A 19333-nucleotide genomic window follows, 5' to 3' on the forward strand; every position below is an offset into this window, starting at 1 on the left:
TATATAAATTATATATAATAATGATTTAAGGAAAACATTAAAATTTAAAAAAATTTAAATTAAAAAAAATTGACATATTGGACAGAATAATAATTGAAATAAAAAATAAATCAAAAGAATTAATGAGAAGATAATTAATTGAACTAACAAAAATAGAAAAATTATAAAAGATTATAAAAGATAAATAATTTACAATTTAAAACAGAACAAAATCACGATTAAAAATATTGCAACAAAAAGAGATGGCCACAGGGAAAATTACACAAGATTGGATGAAAGACAGCTAAGAAGGTTGGATTTGAAAGAAGAGAAAGAGAAAGTAGAACGGACAATCGGTAGAAGAGAGTTGTAAGTGTAAGGAGCATTATAGCTGAATGAAGTTTTAAAGATTTCTAGATTAGGCTTAGGAATTAGAAGATCACCTTTAGTGATTTTTCTTGTGGTCATACGGCCATTGGCAACAATCTTTTTAAGGCATTGACAAATTCTATAGTCCACATCGTCTCGGGCCGGAGCCTTCAACTGTGAAGTTGGCCCTCCATCTAGAAGAAAATGTAGTTGTTTACGAATAGAACATTTCAGGAACTCTTCAATGACAACCATTATTTATTTTTTTGAGACATTAATTTTATTCCATACACTTTATTAACTTTATCAAATCAGGGTTGTAGATGTTTCACAGAACCTAAAATCCACATGGTGTCATCTGTAAGCCTTAAACTATCTATAATGTTATTATACCTCCTAATTCTATAGACACTCCTTTTACATCATCCCATTTTCTGAAAATTTTCTCTGTAGACGTGCTGATCAAAATGAAATACCTTGTCTTACCCCATTCTTCACATTAAACTCTTCTGCCAGTTTCTCATTAAACTCTACTGAATCTGTCTACTCCCAGTAGAATTTACTAATCAACCAAAAGTCCTTGTCATCTACTTCGATATTTTAAAGGCACTCTAAGAGTTTGGGTTTTTTTTTTTTTTTAAATATTATTGAAGGGCTTCGAATAATCTACAAATCGGAGAAGGACTTTTGCTCATCCGGGTATCGTTCACATAAGTACTAATGATAAAATTTATTATGAGCACTTATGTGAACGATACATGGATGATGAGAATGCCTTCTCTTGTTCTTAAACATTCTCTAAATTTACTGTTTCCACTGATTCCGTTTTATATGAATTTACATCACTTTTCAACCAACTACCAGGCTGAGAGTTGTATGTTCAACACATTCTTTTGTATTTTTCTTATTTGGATAAGACAAATACAAAAGCATGAACATACTTTTGTAGTTGTCTTTTCCAAATAAGACAAATACAAAAGAATGTGTTGTATTTGTCTTATTTGGATAGTTATGACTATGAATTATTTCAAACAACTGAGCCCGATAAGAGATTCATATTTAAAATTGCAAATATTTCTTACTGGGTTTAAGTTATGATAATCTCTGACATTTAAAGCTATAACATTTCATTTCCTTTGTAGACCGATTGTTCCATTATTCATCATTCATACTCTGTAAGAAAGGTGACAATTGTCTCCTTCGTAGTCGTAACTCCTGATATTCAAGTAACGTTTCACAATAATTTGCCATCCGTCGATTTGTCATGTAATATGATATTTCGGTAAGTGTTTTTTTCCCTTTTTTTTCTTTTTTAGAAAAATCCAATACTTTTTCTGTAGTATTAGGATTGTTGTGGTTTATGGCAATTACGTAGTGCACTTTTTGGTTATGGTAATTGGCTTGGAATTAATGCGTTACTACCGTATGTTTACTTCCATCTTAGCAGATAGTTTTGACCATTATTTATTGGTTCACGTGTCAGATGCTGGCTTAACGGATTCAATATTTGGTGGAATGAAAAGGCTTCGACTCAATAAATGCATTAAAAGATGATTCCTAAGAAAAGGATGCTGTAACCGTTTATATTTTTTCAGTAATGAGCTGTTAAAATAGTCAATTTTGCTTTCTAAGCTTCCCATGCTTCTTAGCACACTTTAATACATACCCTTTTTTGCCATTTCGCTTTGCAATGTTATGTTTTTTCCGCCGTTATAGTTTTCGACAATTTGTATTTTCAGCCACCCTTCTTCTTTTCTGAATTTAAGCTTAACGTTCAAATTACTACCCTCCTTGACTGTGACATCGTTTTGCATTCTTGAAGATGAAGCTATTTAGTACAGTATATTCATTTCCAATTGTTACAGACCCTACATTCAGAACATTTAAGTAAATAACACAAGTCATCCTGCTTGTCTCAAAAAGTTACACAACCAATTTATTGTGACTATCATAAAATGCTTCTCTTGTTTTATCAATGCTTCAACACTCGTTTGTAGAATGCGAATTTAATTGGAGGTGATAGGCAGCGAATATAGTTTATATACCTGAACAGTCTTGCGTTTCTTCGTGTTGAGCACCCCCATTTTGCTTGGTTTTGATTGATTGGTTGATGTGTTTTTTCAGGTTGGTTGTTCAATTGATTGATTGATTGATTGATATATTGATTGAATGACTGACTGACTAACTTAATGACTGGCTGACAAACCAACCGATCGGCTGACTGACTGACTGGCTGATTCATTATTTGATTGGTTTATTTATTTTTATTAATAATAATAATAATAATAATATGATTTTTATAGCTCCTTTCCAAAATGATCAAGGCGCTTCACAATGAATAAAACCACTTAATATCTATAAGTCTTACAAAAATAGAATCATCAAATGTTACAATATGTAATTCAAATTAAACCGATAAAAATACAAGAATAATTCACAAAACCTTACAAAAATACAGACAGAACAATTATGTTATATATCATCAAGCTAAAACACATGGTTATGTTGCCCGAATAGAGTTGCGTTTAAAAATAAGGTTTGATCAGTCGCTTATTATGTGATTATTTTTAACTACATTTCCTGGTCTAATTCTAGGATTCATTGGCATCCATTGCTCACCCCATGCATTTTGGGTTTAAAATTATAAACTCTAATAGTATCAGAGTTTCTTATTTCCTATTTACCTTCGGGAAATTTTACAGTAAATAAGGAATGCGGGACAGAGGCAGATCATATATGTGAGAATGTCAATATCTCTCTCACAAAACACCATTCGACAATGTATGTAACTGAAATTCTTATAGAAGAAAAACGTAGATAGGTATACCAATCAAATCAAATGTAATTCACATCTTTACGGTTGAGAAATTTGGAAAATCGCAAAAATGAGTAAACAAGATGTCTTTTAAAGAAAATGCCTCAAGAAAATCACACATAGGATAGCCACATGATGAGTTACATGGAATAACATGTACAAGAGAAATAAGTAAGTTTCTTTTTAATTGAAATGGAGATGAATTAGACACTTTCTTCAGAAAAGAAGGAGATGATTATGCAAGAATAACATTGAATGAAAGCTAGATAGCTGCAGAGAAAATAAGAGCGACCCAAAACTACATGAAGAAGCACAGTCAGAAACATGCCAGAAAGAAAACAGGTTGAGCAGAAGCGACAGTGGCTGCAAGAGACAGGAGAAAATAGAAAAAAGGGTTTCGCCAAGAAGCTTAAACATTACAGTAGAGATCAGTGATCGTAACCCTAGTGCTTCACACACAGTGTTATAAATGTACAACAATTCACGGGTATGATTACCTGCAATAGTTTTTTTTTTGCTAATACTCAGGCTGATAATACATTTTTGAATTGTGACATTTTCTCTTAGTTACGATTTGGCATTTTACTAGTATAATTCAATTTTAACTATTTTAATCTTGTAAGTGGGTATGTGGAATAATATGTTTTTAGTTGTTACAGGCTGTTCAGGCATCTTTGGATACAAATGTGCTTCCATGCACTTATGTGTGTTTTTTTTACGTGTAATGAAATATTGTATTTAGTGTATATTTTCAATTTAGGGATACGCATTTTTATTATTTTTTTTATTATTTCCACTTATAATCAATTCAATCATTTGCAGTTGTCGATAAAATCTTGAGTAACATATTTAAGTCATGGGTACATGTATATGTACAGTAAGCATATTTTCATCATCAAGTACCTACAACCGTATAGCTGTGTCAACATGCGCTCTTTCCGCCAGTTATCAACTTGCGCATTTGACACTTTGGTGAGTGCACATGTGCAATATATTATTGGATGTACCTGAGTTACAAGAACGTATTTATAAACATAGATAGCGTATAGGTATGTTCGGCTTGAGGAAAAAGATAAAGCGAGAAATTGAGCTTTTAAAATTATATATCAAATGGTCGCCTCAGGAGTATTCACGTAAGCTTGTTTCAGTTCATAACGATAATCATGATTCATTGATCGGTTTAATGAAAACCACTCAACCTTTTCCTAAACGCTTGGTGAGAACTGTCGAACATTTCGACATGGTTAGGTGTCACTTTAACGGGTCAGAAAAATTCAGTCATAAAAACAAATCCGTCGATGATTAGGAATAATAAAGGCAGCGAAAAGGGCTGACACGGTATAAATTTAGTTCAAGAAAATTGCATTCAAAGCAGAATATTATCTATCAATTACTCAGACCAATTATCATGTGGAAATAATATTATTATAACATTTCACGCTCATTATCTCTACTAAAGATGTTTTGATAAATATAACATACAAACGTATTTCATATCCTAGTGTTTATTTTCCAAATTTGCGGATACTTCACCGCTAGAGGGCGGATGTCAATATAATTTAGCACGTTATCAGAAAGAAACCTTTCCAGTAATGTGATTTTAACCTAACTGGATAGTTTGCGAGTTTGTTAAGTTCAGATTTGCTAAGCTCTTGAGCCTGGTTTCAGCCTGGTTCCATAAAAATTGCTACACGCTATCGCCGACTGCTTTGGCGAAGCTGATTGGTAAGTTGAATTCAGGGGGCGGGGTTTCCGATTCCGTTGGGGACAGCTACCGTACGCAAAAAAAAATGTAGCAACAGTGTAGCAATTGTACTGAAACCAAGCTTTCCCTAAAATCGCTACACTGTCGCTATGGTATTTTAGGTGCAATGGTTGTACTGCAGTCGGGAAGCAATGGCGGATCTGGAAGGGGGTGAATAGGGCCGGGTGGCTAGCCACCCCACTTCGGTGACCGTGAAAAAAAATGGTCACTCATCTTGTGTGTGTGCTTCTCATGCATATATATGTATACTCTCGTAAAACATACACTTACTTATTTTAAGCTTAACTTCTTTTCATATATCATCCAAGAGCATCTAGCCGTCTACTAATTCCAAAAAAATCTCAAATGGAAGACGCCCCTAAAAAGAAAACATGATCAAGGGGGACAGGGGACACGTCCCAAATATTTTTAAGGGGGTGGGAGTTGGTACCCTCACTTTTCGTCCGCAATTTAATAATTTTATAAGTCAAGAAGATGCCTGAAAATTGTTGAAATGAACTGCATAAATGACCCAGGTTTTAACGAAGGATACTGTACAAACGGTACTCTATCTCTGCCCACAAACATCTGAATTACTTATAATACACGACTCGAGAGCGCGTGCCTTTGTTATAATTTGAGATGTATGAGAAAAAGCGTGTAATAATGATAATAATAATACATCAAAGACAATTAAGTTTTATTTTCAATGGAACATGACAGCGATTAATTAGATCGATGATTATGAATTTTACTATAAGTGTGTCATTTCCGGCAATCTAGAGGTACTATTTCTCAAAATGTTCCCACCTCAGCCCTTTACTATGGTGTGGACTAGGCTTAAGGTAAGTAGGCCAAAACTATAAAATACATCAAAGACAATGTTTTTAAGTTTTATTTTCTATAGCACATCACACATATTAATTAGATATCTATGGTTGCTGAAAACAATATTCTTAAGTTTTATTTTCTATAGCACATAACACATATTAATTAGATATCTATGGTTGCCGAAAATCGCTGGTTAAACATCATGAGAAATTTGTTGGAGCTCCATTTTGACTATTATATTGGTGATGTGACGACGATGAATTTCAATATATAAAATTGTCATTTCCGGTAATCTAGAACTACTAGTACTATTTCTTATAATTTTCGCAACTCAGGCCCAAATAACTATGGTGGGCCTGAGGTAGGTGTGGACTCACGAAATGATCTGCGCCCTTGGCAAAACCATGCCCCTTCCCCCTACTTGGTGCTTCGCAAATCGCATTATCCACCCCCATCCCCCATTGTTAAATCCTAGATCCGCCACTGGGAAGGCTACTCGCTTCGACCGACCAATCAGAATCACCGAAAGCTGCCGGCGATAACGTGTAGCGATTTTACGGAAGCCAAGCCAAGTAACAGTTTCATGTGCAGCAAAATTATGATAACTTGCAATGGACCTTTCGGGAGTGTCAATCAAACTAAAGGTTAAAGGTTATTCATTTAACAACTAACCAGTCAGAACAGGGCCGGGAATACACGCGTGGAACAAACAAACGTATTGTCCAACAAACGTATTTTGCGTATGTTGTGGGACCTTATCAACAATATCCAAGGGGCCGGGCGAGGCTTAGCGGAAAGGTCTATTCACGCACGCGATAGCTCAGTGCGGTTCGCAGTGATGCAAAGCGAATCCTAATATTATCCTTGCACTTAAAACCAGACGCTTAAAGTCGGACCGTGGTCGATTCATGGAGACCACAACGCGCCGCATGATGAAACATTTTAAACGACGATCCGCTCAGACTGCCATTGACAATCAGCAGACGGCTTCACATCATAAAACGAAAGATTTGTCATCGAGAGATCGGCTGACCGTCGGAAGACGCACCGGTGCCCGATTATTCTCAATTCCCATAACCTTTAGAATAGTATCTGCCTGTATTAATTAAAGCCATTATAATTATCTGAATCTGTATAGGCCTATACATATAATTTAAGATACATTACTTTTGGTCAAGGAGTACTGAGAGTATACTATTTTTAATGTCTTAATCACTTAAATATTATTATAATTATTGCAATATCAAAACAAATATAACATGGCCTGTGGCTGACTTTGATTTTTAATTAGAATAATAGATATAAAAAAATATTTGTTAAATGGGACCACAGAAGAGTGGTCATTAATTGGAGGGGTATTTAATTAGAAGGCGAGACCTGTATTTTATTATTTAGTACGTTATAGTAGTACGAGTGTATAGGTTAATTAATAACATTCAAATAGTACAATAGTCATCATCACTGCCTTCGGGCTGCCATCATCATATTCAATGTAAAACTTTTATTCAAGGTCTATTCTCCACTAAGTGAAATCTTCGCCTACATTTAGGGATCATATTTTGATTCCTGTTTAAATTCCACAATCAATAATTTAAATGTTATTCAATTTCAGTAATTGCAATAAATTTATAATAAACCAAGTCAGTAACGTGGTTTGTATCGACCTTTAACTAAACGATACTTGTGGAATTAGATATTTCATATGAAATATTAAACGCTTGAAAACGTGACAAATGGACAGTCTTAAACATTTTGTACACATCGATCATCGATTATGTTCATTGCGATTTAAAAACCTCAATGTCACTCATAATCAATTGCATTCTTAGTTTTCAGTTATCATTTAAAGTATAGATTTCATCATCGTTAAACGAAAAGCGTCTACCATGGAACTTCGACGAATCATGAATGGCATTGTGGGAAGAGGTACCGGTACTAATCCTCCCTGTGTAAGAACGATGAACGATAGTCCCTTCGTAGTATCAGCCTATCCGGCCTACATGGCGAATGCAATAAGAAGAAAAGTGTTTGTTCGTACGACATAAAATTGCTACACTACAAAATATCCAAGTTGTACGATAGAGACAACACACGTGTATCATCAGTGCAGTTACAGCATGGGTAATCTTTTGTTAAATGCTACATTAATTTTTCTTCAGCACCAACAAATAAGCTTTAATTGTTGTATAAAATGACACCCAATAACATATCAATGAATAAACAAATTAATTCATAGCAAACATAGACATTTATTTCATACAGTATTTACATTACAATTATGTCCAAGCCAGAATGTCCAACACACTACAGCGGGTACAAACGTCTCAGCAGCGTGTTCCTCCTGATCTTGTATAAGATAAAAACCCAACGACGTGGTAAACTTATGAAAATGGTTACTGTTAAAAAAAAAAAAAAAAAAAAAAGATTAGCGGCACAAACTGCCATCTGTGACTATTATTGATAAAAATATAGAAATATTCTACTAAAGAAAGTTGTTGATTAATTTTAAAAATATATATCATTAAAGGAAAAAATTTGACTTGAAGCCCGCCACTAACGTTATACAATCTCACATATGGGCGAAGATGGCGCACTTCATTGCAAATGTGTTTACATACAATACAATAATAATTAAACCAATCCAATCGTTTACACATGTCCAGTAACCCTGGATAGATTATATTTAAAGTTACTATGAGTCTGGGCCTTTATTTTACGAACCATAATCTCACAAACGTAATTTTAAATGGGCATGCACAAACAACCTGTGTAAATTGTTTTTTTACGACTGGTGAAAATATCGCCTTCGCCTAATTAGGTATTACATTTATATAATACTGTATATTGACCTCTATAAAGAGGTTGTATCACCATATTTGATCATCACACAATGAACACCCATATTAACACTACATAGGCCTACATATTGTTATAACTTTCTTTTTTATTTTTCTACTTTTTGTATAATATCGGGTAAATAATGATTAAAGAAGATATGAAGACTTGATATAATGTTATCGTTGAGCAAATATTCATCATGCTTTATACAGAGTACCTTATATTAGTATGAATTTTGATTTAAATTTGATCAGGGAGGAAGCTCCGATAGTTTAGAATCAGACAATGTCAATTTTAGATGTTTTTTTTTTTTTTTTTTATAAACACTATATCCAACATCATTTTTTTCACATTAAGCAAAGGATCACTATTTAAATAATAAATGATAAAATAAATACTTAACGTGGGCGTTGGAAGTATGAACAGCGCCCTCTGAAGAAAAAGCAAATTCTCAAGGGCAAAACTTTTCGAGTGGTGTAAATTTCTCATTGTTTCACATTACTGTATTATGACGATGTGTGATATTAATGAGGGTGAGCAATCCCAGACTTTGGGGACAATTGGCCCAGATCGGGGACACCTGCCGTCGGAAAATCGCAGTAACATCTGTCGGGGAAAAACTAATTAAAACATATTTTCTGCACCAGAGACAACTCGCCTAAGAGTGTCATTTTGTGACAGCTGGGGTGACAGAACCCAATATGGTGGGAATGGTGGGACCAAATTTACCAAAAATATCTGAAAAATAATATTTGTAATTAACTTGCTCATTTTGAAGTAACATAACAATTATCAACTTGAACATAGATATTAGTGTATCTAAAAATGTTCACCCATAATGTTACAGCGAAGTCACTGGTGTGTTTCAACTTTTTTTTTTCATCATTACCCAGTATAAAAATCAGTGTACGTATTTTTTTGTAATTCACTAATGTCTATGCTCAAGTTTATAATTTGTATGTTAATGCAAAATTAGCACGTTAACTTCAAAATCATTTTTATGATTTTTTTCCCAGGGGACAATACAGCTTTAACACCAATGATACAAAGAATAGCAAACTAAATTTGATTATCATTATAATCATATTCGTGGTAAACTCCCAGTTTTAAAACATTAATCAACATTAAAAGCCGTATTTATTCACTCGTAACAATACTATTATACACAAGATTCAAACTTCTAGAAGCTGAAATCCTCATTTTTAGTTTAATGATGATGATAATATTAATATATTATTAATAATAACAATAATAATATTGATGATAAAGAATATTAATAATAATAATAACAATAGCAGTAATAATAGTACTACATTGTGATTAATTCATATAAATGTCGAATTGAATCACTCTATTGATATTGAACATCACAAGACGATTATTCAAAGGCCCACTCACTACAACGCGACTTACGACAAACGAAGCGACGCATTGCAACAGGACGAGACGACCAAATACATTGTACGACCAACTTAAAACTTGCGAGTAATACTGTTCTTGAAATCACCATCAGTATAAGATCGATATTTCAGTTTAATTCAGAAATTGATGGTAGTCTGTTGTTTGGACTTAAATAATACAATAATCATTATTTAAAATCCACTGAATCTAATTTCAATATAATAACCTTAATTTGTATTCACAATTTGACCAAACTGGGCCAGAATGCCTATAGTTCTGTTACGTCCTCGAAAAAACCCTCTGAGACTCTCCCTGTTTGATCGTTTAAGTGGCCTGAAGTCAAAAATTAACTTAATCACCAAAAACGTGTTCAATGGCCATACGTACTAGGCTAATTATTGATCATTTTTTGGGCCTTGAGCAGATGTTTTCCTTTTCTTGGTTTGTGCGCATTATCTAATTTAATAGTAACACGCATGCTTATAAATTCGTATTATTATCACAGTTACTGTAGGTAAAATGAACGAGTTATTGTTTCATTTGCGTGTCAGCTTGGTTAAACTTGGCAAACAAAAATTGACATTATTATTTTTCCAAGTCTGGAAAAATGACATGTGCGAGCACGTTAATTTTTCCTTCGAGTCGTTTGTCGTATCGCGTCGTGTAGGCGACGTATCTTTCGGGAGGGTTTGTGATAAAACAGTATGTCGCCCTCTATAGTAACGCAGGCGTCAACGCAGCATGAATTACGGTTAACGTCAACATAAGAAACGCATAAGGCCTATAATGTAGCACCACTGAAATCGTATTTCAAAATAATAATCATTAAGTTTCCTCAGAAAACCCACCACATTAGATATGATATTTAAGTAATGTTAATGTACTTACTAAAATAATGATCTATCTTCTGCAGCTGCAACTTTTTAAAGTGGGAGTGTAGAGCAAAAACGAAAAAGAAAATAACAGCTTAAAACAAATTATGAAGGTATCAATAACAAGCAACACACCATTTACCTTTCATCGTTTCCTTAAAATTCCTACCAATCTAGATATAAATCCCAACACAAATTTCAATCCAGTCAAGACATTTATCATCCCTGTTAGGAAACCCTCCATTAAAAATAGTTTACCCTATGAAAGAATTTTAAACCCCAGTTGAGGAAATTCTGCTCATACTGTTGGAAAATTATCCACCTCTACTAATGTATTGCCATCTTATTAAACTACTACCGACTCAACCCTAAGTAAAAAGCATTTGGAGGCCTAATATTCATGCAATTATAGCCAAAAAGGGTGTCCTGATCTACATACTCATCAGCGGTTCATTAGATGTTTTCAGAAGAACTATAGGCCTTGTGGGGGTGGGTCAAGTTGGAAACCACAAACTTCTCTATCTCTTAGCAAGGGGGTGGGGGTTGTTAGATCAGTACAAATAGGCTGACACATAATAGGGTAGCAACTACTGAGCCTTATCTATTCTTATCTATTGTATTTTGGAGAATACAGTGACAACCATGAAATAAAAAACAATATTTTCTTTACCATTCAAAAAGGCACATACGTAGATGAACTCGAGGAAGATATACTGACAGGACTAAAAATATTATTGAACTTAGATGTAATGAACCTCTCAAGCATTATTAATTCCCAATATTAAGATGTATCCCCCATCCGCATATGTATCAAATCGATTAACTACCCAAACTCACAAACGGGTTTTAATTAGAAAAAAGACGTAGCAAGAAAATACCTGTTTGCGGGTAAATGTTTACCCGCAAGCAGGGCCGCCAAAGGGGAAACTTTAACAGGGGCAAGGTTTGGTGTGGGCCCCCAGTTAGGAGCGCGAAGAGCGAGAAAGTTTGCGCCAAGAGCGCAAACCATTGTTTTTTTTTGGGGGGGGGGAGGGCTGTTAACCTGGAGGGCCCCATTTATTAGGGAACCTATGCCATTATTGAGGGCCCTGATAGTAATTATTATTTTTGAAAAAATATTGAAAACAAATGCTACCTGCAATTTCTATGGCCCCCTGGTACGCTTGGTCCCCGGGGATCTTGCCCCATTCACCCTCTCGGTGGCACAGCCCTCTGGTAGTAACCTGAATACCCAAGGGAAGAATGCTTAATTTCTCAAGGCCAAATATAATCACCGCCAACAACCACATCGACTCATCTTTTCTAGTTCCTCGTCCGGAACTAAAATCACACCTACACATTGTATAGAAAGTAATCACTCGACTATTTGGTTTTCTGCAGTTATGTTATGGTAACGCCGCTAAATTCAACCATGACTTGTAAAGACACACAATGCTTTTGAAAAAGATACATGACAGTAGGCCTATTTCAAGACTTCAGGATACACATGTTTGTATTGAAGTATATAGATGTAAAAATATGTCCATTATTCGTATATAATAATCATTTCAGCATTAATGGCATGATGGGGATATATATCCAAATAGATCGCTGAACAACGGAATTTAAATTCTTACATTATTATTGTCATGTTATTGACGTCATATGACAAGGTTATACAAATGAGTACAATATAACATTATCTAATGAAGACTGGTTACATAATTTATAATTGGATAGCCGAATTCTCACACATAATACAACAAACACAGGCAGTTGATAGCCAGTTAATATTATTCATGCTTTGAGGGCGTGCCATTCTGCAAATTGTCGCCGTGGATTCTGGACTATATCATCCCAATGTTTAGCCTCTAGCTCATTAGCATTTTTGCCGATGTCCAGCCGCCCGATAATTTCATTTTTAGTGACACGATCATGATCAAGTACATGAAATTCTAAGTGGACATTCTCGAGCCCATCGATTGGAACATCGAACATGAATGATTCGTTGAAAACGGGGTTCAGTGTTCTCTTCTTTAACCGGGTCTTCTTTTTTGCCAAACGCTGCGTTCCATACATCAGGTAGATCTTCACATATGGATCTGAAAATGAAAGTAGATATAAGTTATAATACTAATGATATAATAAAATTAAATCTGTATTATTCACTCGCATGCACTCTCATGAATTCACCAATCCAAACTTAGCAACTTGTTTACATGACTAGCTGAGTGATGTACGCAGACAATAATTAAAAAAAAAAAACTTACCAGATAGTCCAGTAACATCCATCTTTGGTAAATTTTTAGCTTTCAGCACGACGACAGTAAGTTTATTTAATGCTGGCTGGTAGCCTAGGGATACCAATAACTCGCCACGTCCTTGACTCTTGGCTACCTAAATAAAATGAAAGAAAGAAATTGAAAGTGTTGGCCGTTAAATGGAAAATCTGATTACGTAGGAATAATTTGAAAGAGATCATCATACTTATTTTAACTATCTAGGATACTGAATATTAGTAGATGACATGGCAACAGGAAATAGAGCAGTCATAACAATCTGTGGGCATTATTACTGTGTTGTACATGCGAGATGTCATCTCAGTTATTGTACTTGTGAAACTTTTTTCCGAGCTCCGATAGACGCGCGAGAAAATTCACAAACTTTCAGAGATATGGCTAATAACTAAACTTGTTAATTACCTTTTTATAGTTAAACTTAAAGGTTCCATGCATTAGTCCTACACTTACCATTTGATTCATATGTACTGCATGCAGTGAGAGTTCAAGAAAGAAATTTTTAGTAGGTAAATTTCAAGTCGGCGTTTTCGCTTGCGTTATGTTAGACAAGATTAATCATCTTACGCACGATTGGATTTAGAGACAGTTCTAGATAAGGTTGTTTAGAAATTCAGAAAGACTTTTAAAAATAAAACACGGACGCAAGATTAACTAGAATTTTCATTTGAAACGAAATTCCGAGATTATACAATTTTACTACGCATGCACGATGTCGTGGTTTCGTACGTGCGTGCATGAGCTCTTGAATTGTGCAAAACACGCGGCCAGTTTCAAGAAGTACAAAATGTTAATTATTGTTTCACCTATACTATTTGACAAAGTGGTAGTTAGCATTCATTTAGTATTACATCATAACTGTATGGCATAAAGCCATTGAAACCGAAGCACCTATGGTGGCCGCTCAATTAAACTATAGCCACATGCGCAGCATTTTAATCGCACATGTGATAGGTATTTAGAGAGTATGCCAATCGACTGATGAAGTATGGCGCCGTTAGTATATGCTGTAAATCGATGCGTATGTGTGTTACGTAAAAAAATGTATGTTGACCTTCAAAATATCAATCATAAAAGTATACCCGATCAGTAATTATTCCATATGAAATGAACAACCGAAATTTATAGTATTCTAATATTAAGTCCGGTGTTCAGGATTCTGGAAATATTTAGGAAATTTCGTGGCAGAATGGTAACGGGTTATACTTAGGCTGTCAGTAGAAATATTGAATTCGTTCTTTGATGGAATAAATATTCTACTTACACTACTCAGAGATGAAATAATCATAGCATACATTCGTATGTTAAGCATATCTTTAACTTAGTTGAACTATATGCAACCAGGACATTATTCCAGAATCAACAATTTGTAGTTTCGATACTAATGATAATCAAAACAATATTCATCACTATTATTATTGTCGATGTTGTTAGTGACAACGACGACATTAATGACGATGATGATGTGTGATGATAATGCAAAACTAGTGAGAGGTGAAGCCTACATAGCCTAAGGCAAAACTGATTGCCTAGACATTGAGAAAGTTGGGAAAAATATACGATATTAGGAGGAAACAGAAACGTAATAAGAAAAGATAAAATTAGCATGGACACTTCAATTATTTGTTCACAAGCTAAATGGATCGACTCAAATGTTATTTACCTTTCAAATAAGGATCACAAATTACGATATTGTGAGTCTATTGTCAGTTTACATCAGCAAACATTATACTGTCTATCTAGTGCGAATAAATTAATTGCATTTTGGATGGTTAATTTCATATCTTGAACCGACTGTTGGAAGATCTTACGTGCAATTCACACTTTAGGAGTGTATCAGTTGTTATGTGATCGGTCATTGACCAAAAAGTCACATTACATCAAATATTTTTTAATACCGTGATCTTTATGGAAAGCACTGCACCATGTGTCTGAATCCGTTAATAACGTTTAATGGTTTCAAAAATATCGATTACCTCTTCTATATGTTTATAAAAGTCTGATTTTTCATATATTTCACGACAGATGGAATCGGTCAGGAATACATAAAATACTTTTAAAAACGTGCATTTTGTCTGTCATCTTTTTCAGTATACGTTAACATAATGTCTGTCCAAACTGATATAATGATATTGGAATACAATCTAAGCCTCAAATTTGTTGCTGTAAAGTGTCTTAAAACAGTTATGTTTCAAAGCAGTAAAGAATAATAATCTGTCTGTGAAATAGTGTACATGTTTAATAATTTTTCTTCTTGGCGTATTATAGGCCCTGTGCTCATAACTCTTGTAAGATGTAAATTTTGCATGAGCAGTGACATACGGCGGACTTATTTAACTACTTTAATGTTTAGATGGCACAATATACTAACTTTATTGAATATAAAGTAGAGTTCTTTCATAACTGATACTTAGAATGTAACTGACAGGTATTTCTCTAAGAACTATTTGCTTGCCTGTTTGTTTAGAATGGTAAAGCAGTAAGACTAAGATTGTTCAAAAAAATCAAGAGAGAAATGCCTTTTTCACATATTTTGTTAATAGCACATGACTGGATGTATCTTTAGAATATATGTAAGCTAAATATAGTAATACTGTACTTGCTACTTTGCGTAATAGACAATTATTGTTGTAGTATTGTCAATTACCTTTCCATTAACCTCAGTATACTTAGTGATATAAATACCTCTAACGGATATTTTCTAAATAATTTCTCTTCAACTCGTTCTAAGTTTTCAGGTACACACACATATACATATATATATACATATATATATATATATATATATATACATACATATATATACATATATGTCTATATACATATATAGGCCTATATACATATACATATATATACTTATATACAGGTATATATATATATATATATATACATATATATATATATATATATAGAAATCTTTCTATTTATGATATTTTGAACAATTATTTTTGTTTGTTTTTGTTTTTTTAAGATTATAGTTCTACAAACATAGAGTTTTTAATTTGTTTAGACAATGTTTACCTACTACTTAGGGTACCTCTTGTTTTTGATACTTGTATAACAAAAATAATGATTGAATTACATTAAATTTGCAGCAATGAGATACAAACTGTTGTTGTTTTGAAGTGACACCTGGTTAACTCACAATCTTTACACCTAGTTAAAAGCTACCACACTTACCATAAACATAACGAAAGCATAAGATTATGTTATATGTTATGTTTTACTGCACTAGGCCTATAATGTTAGAACACCTATATTTCAGTTCGAAATGACTCCTCCATTCCATATTAAGAGTTATATGAAAACATAGTACATAATACAAATTTCCCTATTTCTAACAAACAAATCAAAATATTATTAAAAATAAAATTGTTATGCGTCCGAATTGACACATTATAATTTTTCCGCATAAATTCACTTTCACTAAAATGTTTTTACTATGGCATTTCGAATCTGTTACAGATACCTAAAGAACTAATGCTTCAACAACAGAGATGTTGAACATTTACCTAAATATGCCATCAAAGAATGTGACCAAACGCTGGGCAATTAAATTTTGCCCTACGATATCATTAGATTCGTAGCTCAATTTTATCGATTCAATCATTGAATTTCCAATTTAAACGATAAATTGCAAAAAAAATTTTATTCTTATAATTACCTTACAATTGCCATTTAATGTTAAATCGTGAATATATGCAACGTAATAACTCATAAATCATGTACGATATGCAATATCAACAACGTTGTACTACATAATACATTATAATGAAGCATACGACACAACCCTCGTAAAAAAACTCATGTTTCTGCAAAATACATAATGTACCTATTGTTATAATTTGAGAATGAATTCCACATTCAACTCATTTATCTTATTCACGGAATTGTATTCTGATGCTTATGGGTGAATTTTACCATAATAATAATGATTAAGGGCATCCAGAGTTGTCAGAAAAGTGGGGGGGGGGGAATGGTGCCGATTGAGACAACACTACCCTAGGGGGTCCGGGGGCATGCCCCAGCGAAAGTGTTGTCTGCTAGACGCCCGAAAATAACTTCTGAGGTGTTTTGGGCGATCACTCATTTCTTTTTATTTCTTTCTTTCTTTTTTTTTATTAGCTTTCCAGCTTCCCAGAGGCCCCCACCCCATAATTCCACCCTGATGATGATAGTGATAATGTTATAATAACAATTCAATTCTTACAAGAGAAAAATAAAAGGGAGAAAGAGAAGTGTAAAGAAAAGTAAAAAGAAGAAATATAAAAGGATAAATTGAAGGAGAAAACGTCCAAATGAGGAAATATGAATAAATGAAAAAGTAGAATAAAACAAAAATTCAAAATTAGAAAAGAAATGAGAAAAAGAAACGGTAAATAAGAATATAAAGACAAATGGTGAAATAAAAAATGAAAAAAAGGTAAAAGAACGGGGAATTGGGACATGGGAAAGATAAAATGGGAAGAGACAAAAAGGAACTACAAACAGGAATAATAAAAGAAAAGAGGACGGTCAAGTGGGTAATTCAGTAAAATATGACTTACCCTTGGTTTTCTTGGTGTTATTTCTTTCGTCATGTGCACTGGACCTTGCCCAAGATCTACATTTGCCGTAGAGACAACGACCTCGCCAATTAACTGGTCACGTGAGAAGCGATCGAAGCTCATTACTACGAAATGCAGGGTGATTCCTTGAAGCTGGTAGTACTCCAGGTTGAAAAATGAAAAAGTTTCTTCGTACACAGGATCCGAAGTTTTTCTCATCACCCTTGTCTTCACTTTATGCTTCTTTTCTGGTAGAAGATAAAGCTTAACGTAGGGATCTGAAGTACAACCAGATGCCAACGGATCTCGCTTAGGTAAATTACATGCCTTATGGATAGTCACAAGGAAGGTCTGTCTTGCAGAGTTGTATTCGACGGTGAAATCGAGTTCCCCTAGCGCTCCAGGTTCGCTAAGCCTAGGAGAGGTTTCTTCCTCAGTGGCACATGTGCTTTCGCAGCCATCTTCTGAGTAGCATTCCTTATTCAGTGTCGTTGGGTCTATCATGCTACCTGTACTTCCAGAGTATGTTCTAGTTTTGATGGTTTGCTTACGCTCAAGCGATGATATAGATTGTGATGAAAAGGACGGGGACGGGTGGAGAGATGACATTGACGGCGCGTAGTCCGATGGAAAGTCTGGCGACGATAGACTCTCTGGACTACTGACGGGTCTGTTTGCTTTTGTGTAATAACTCTTGGTTACGTAAGATCGATTTGGATTCGTAGGAAATGGAGACTGTTTACGACGTCGACAGTAATGATAAAACCCCACGACGAGAAATATGAACACGGTGAACGAAGCTGCGAAAATGGCCACCAATACTGTAGCTGACACTAGGAAAGAATAAAAAAAGAAATAAGTCACGTCAGAAAAAAAATCTCTGCATCACACGTAAACTGATAATCATAATCATAGATCGATTGAGACACAATTTCCTCAAAGTTGTATACCCAGAATGTGTTGACGTCACCATTCGATGAGAATAGGTGAATATTATTTAGAAATTAATATCTTCTGATACAGCATATAAAAATAAATTTCTTATAATTATGATGCGTAAAATTTGATTTGCATAATATTTCGTGTTAGCTATAGGTCTAACGGCTTGCAGTTACAACATTGCGTCATAAATGTAGGCAATCTATTAGACGTTGTTGTATACGATGTTTGTATAGTCATACAGTCAGTAAAGTAGCTAGCATTACAGATGATTATTACACAAGTTCATAAGAAACGTCAAACTTATCAGTTGGAATGACATGGTTTAGCTGAATAATCTGTAATGCAACAAGAACATGTTCAACAACAGCTGATTGATGACGTGTGTACGATCAATCATCAATAAATCATTAAAACTGTCACGTGACAAATTTATTGCAAACCATTACAATAATTGATACAAAACCCTATATACATATTTATATACAATGGTATTAACTAATAATAAGAACCGAGTAAAATATAATAAGTTGATTGGATCACACACTAAAATTTCGGTAACAAGTTAATGAGTTACTTTATTGAAAGTAAACAATGATAAGATGTCTGTAAAAAAGAGATGGTCATGTAAGTAATAATTTATCAGCAGTGCTATTGGTCTAGCTGAATGCTAGACTTTATACATTATATATATATATATATGTATATATATATATATATAT

At 34.0% G+C, this 19333-nt stretch overlaps 1 protein-coding gene across 2 annotated transcripts in view; it reads right to left on the bottom strand.

The window, feature by feature from the left end:
- Positions 1–7967: 7967 nt before the first annotated feature.
- Positions 7968–19333, bottom strand: part of LOC117110734 (synaptotagmin-11-like) — an 18640-nt gene continuing 7274 nt past the window's right edge. For both annotated transcript variants that reach the window (XM_033253520.1, XM_033253518.1), the window contains exons 2-4: positions 17673–18505; positions 13099–13225; positions 7968–12930 (exon numbers count right to left, since the gene is read on the bottom strand). In XM_033253520.1, coding sequence (XP_033109411.1) covers positions 12626–12930; positions 13099–13225; positions 17673–18281 — 1041 coding nt within the window. In that variant the 5' untranslated portion in view covers positions 18282–18505 and the 3' untranslated portion in view covers positions 7968–12625. The remainder of the gene's footprint in view (positions 12931–13098; positions 13226–17672; positions 18506–19333) is intronic.

This window comes from Anneissia japonica, unplaced genomic scaffold (genome assembly GCF_011630105.1).
Source record: "Anneissia japonica isolate Jap-2015-1 unplaced genomic scaffold, ASM1163010v1 scaffold2756_len2360902_cov194, whole genome shotgun sequence".
Classification (NCBI taxonomy): Eukaryota; Metazoa; Echinodermata; class Crinoidea; order Comatulida; family Comatulidae; genus Anneissia; species Anneissia japonica.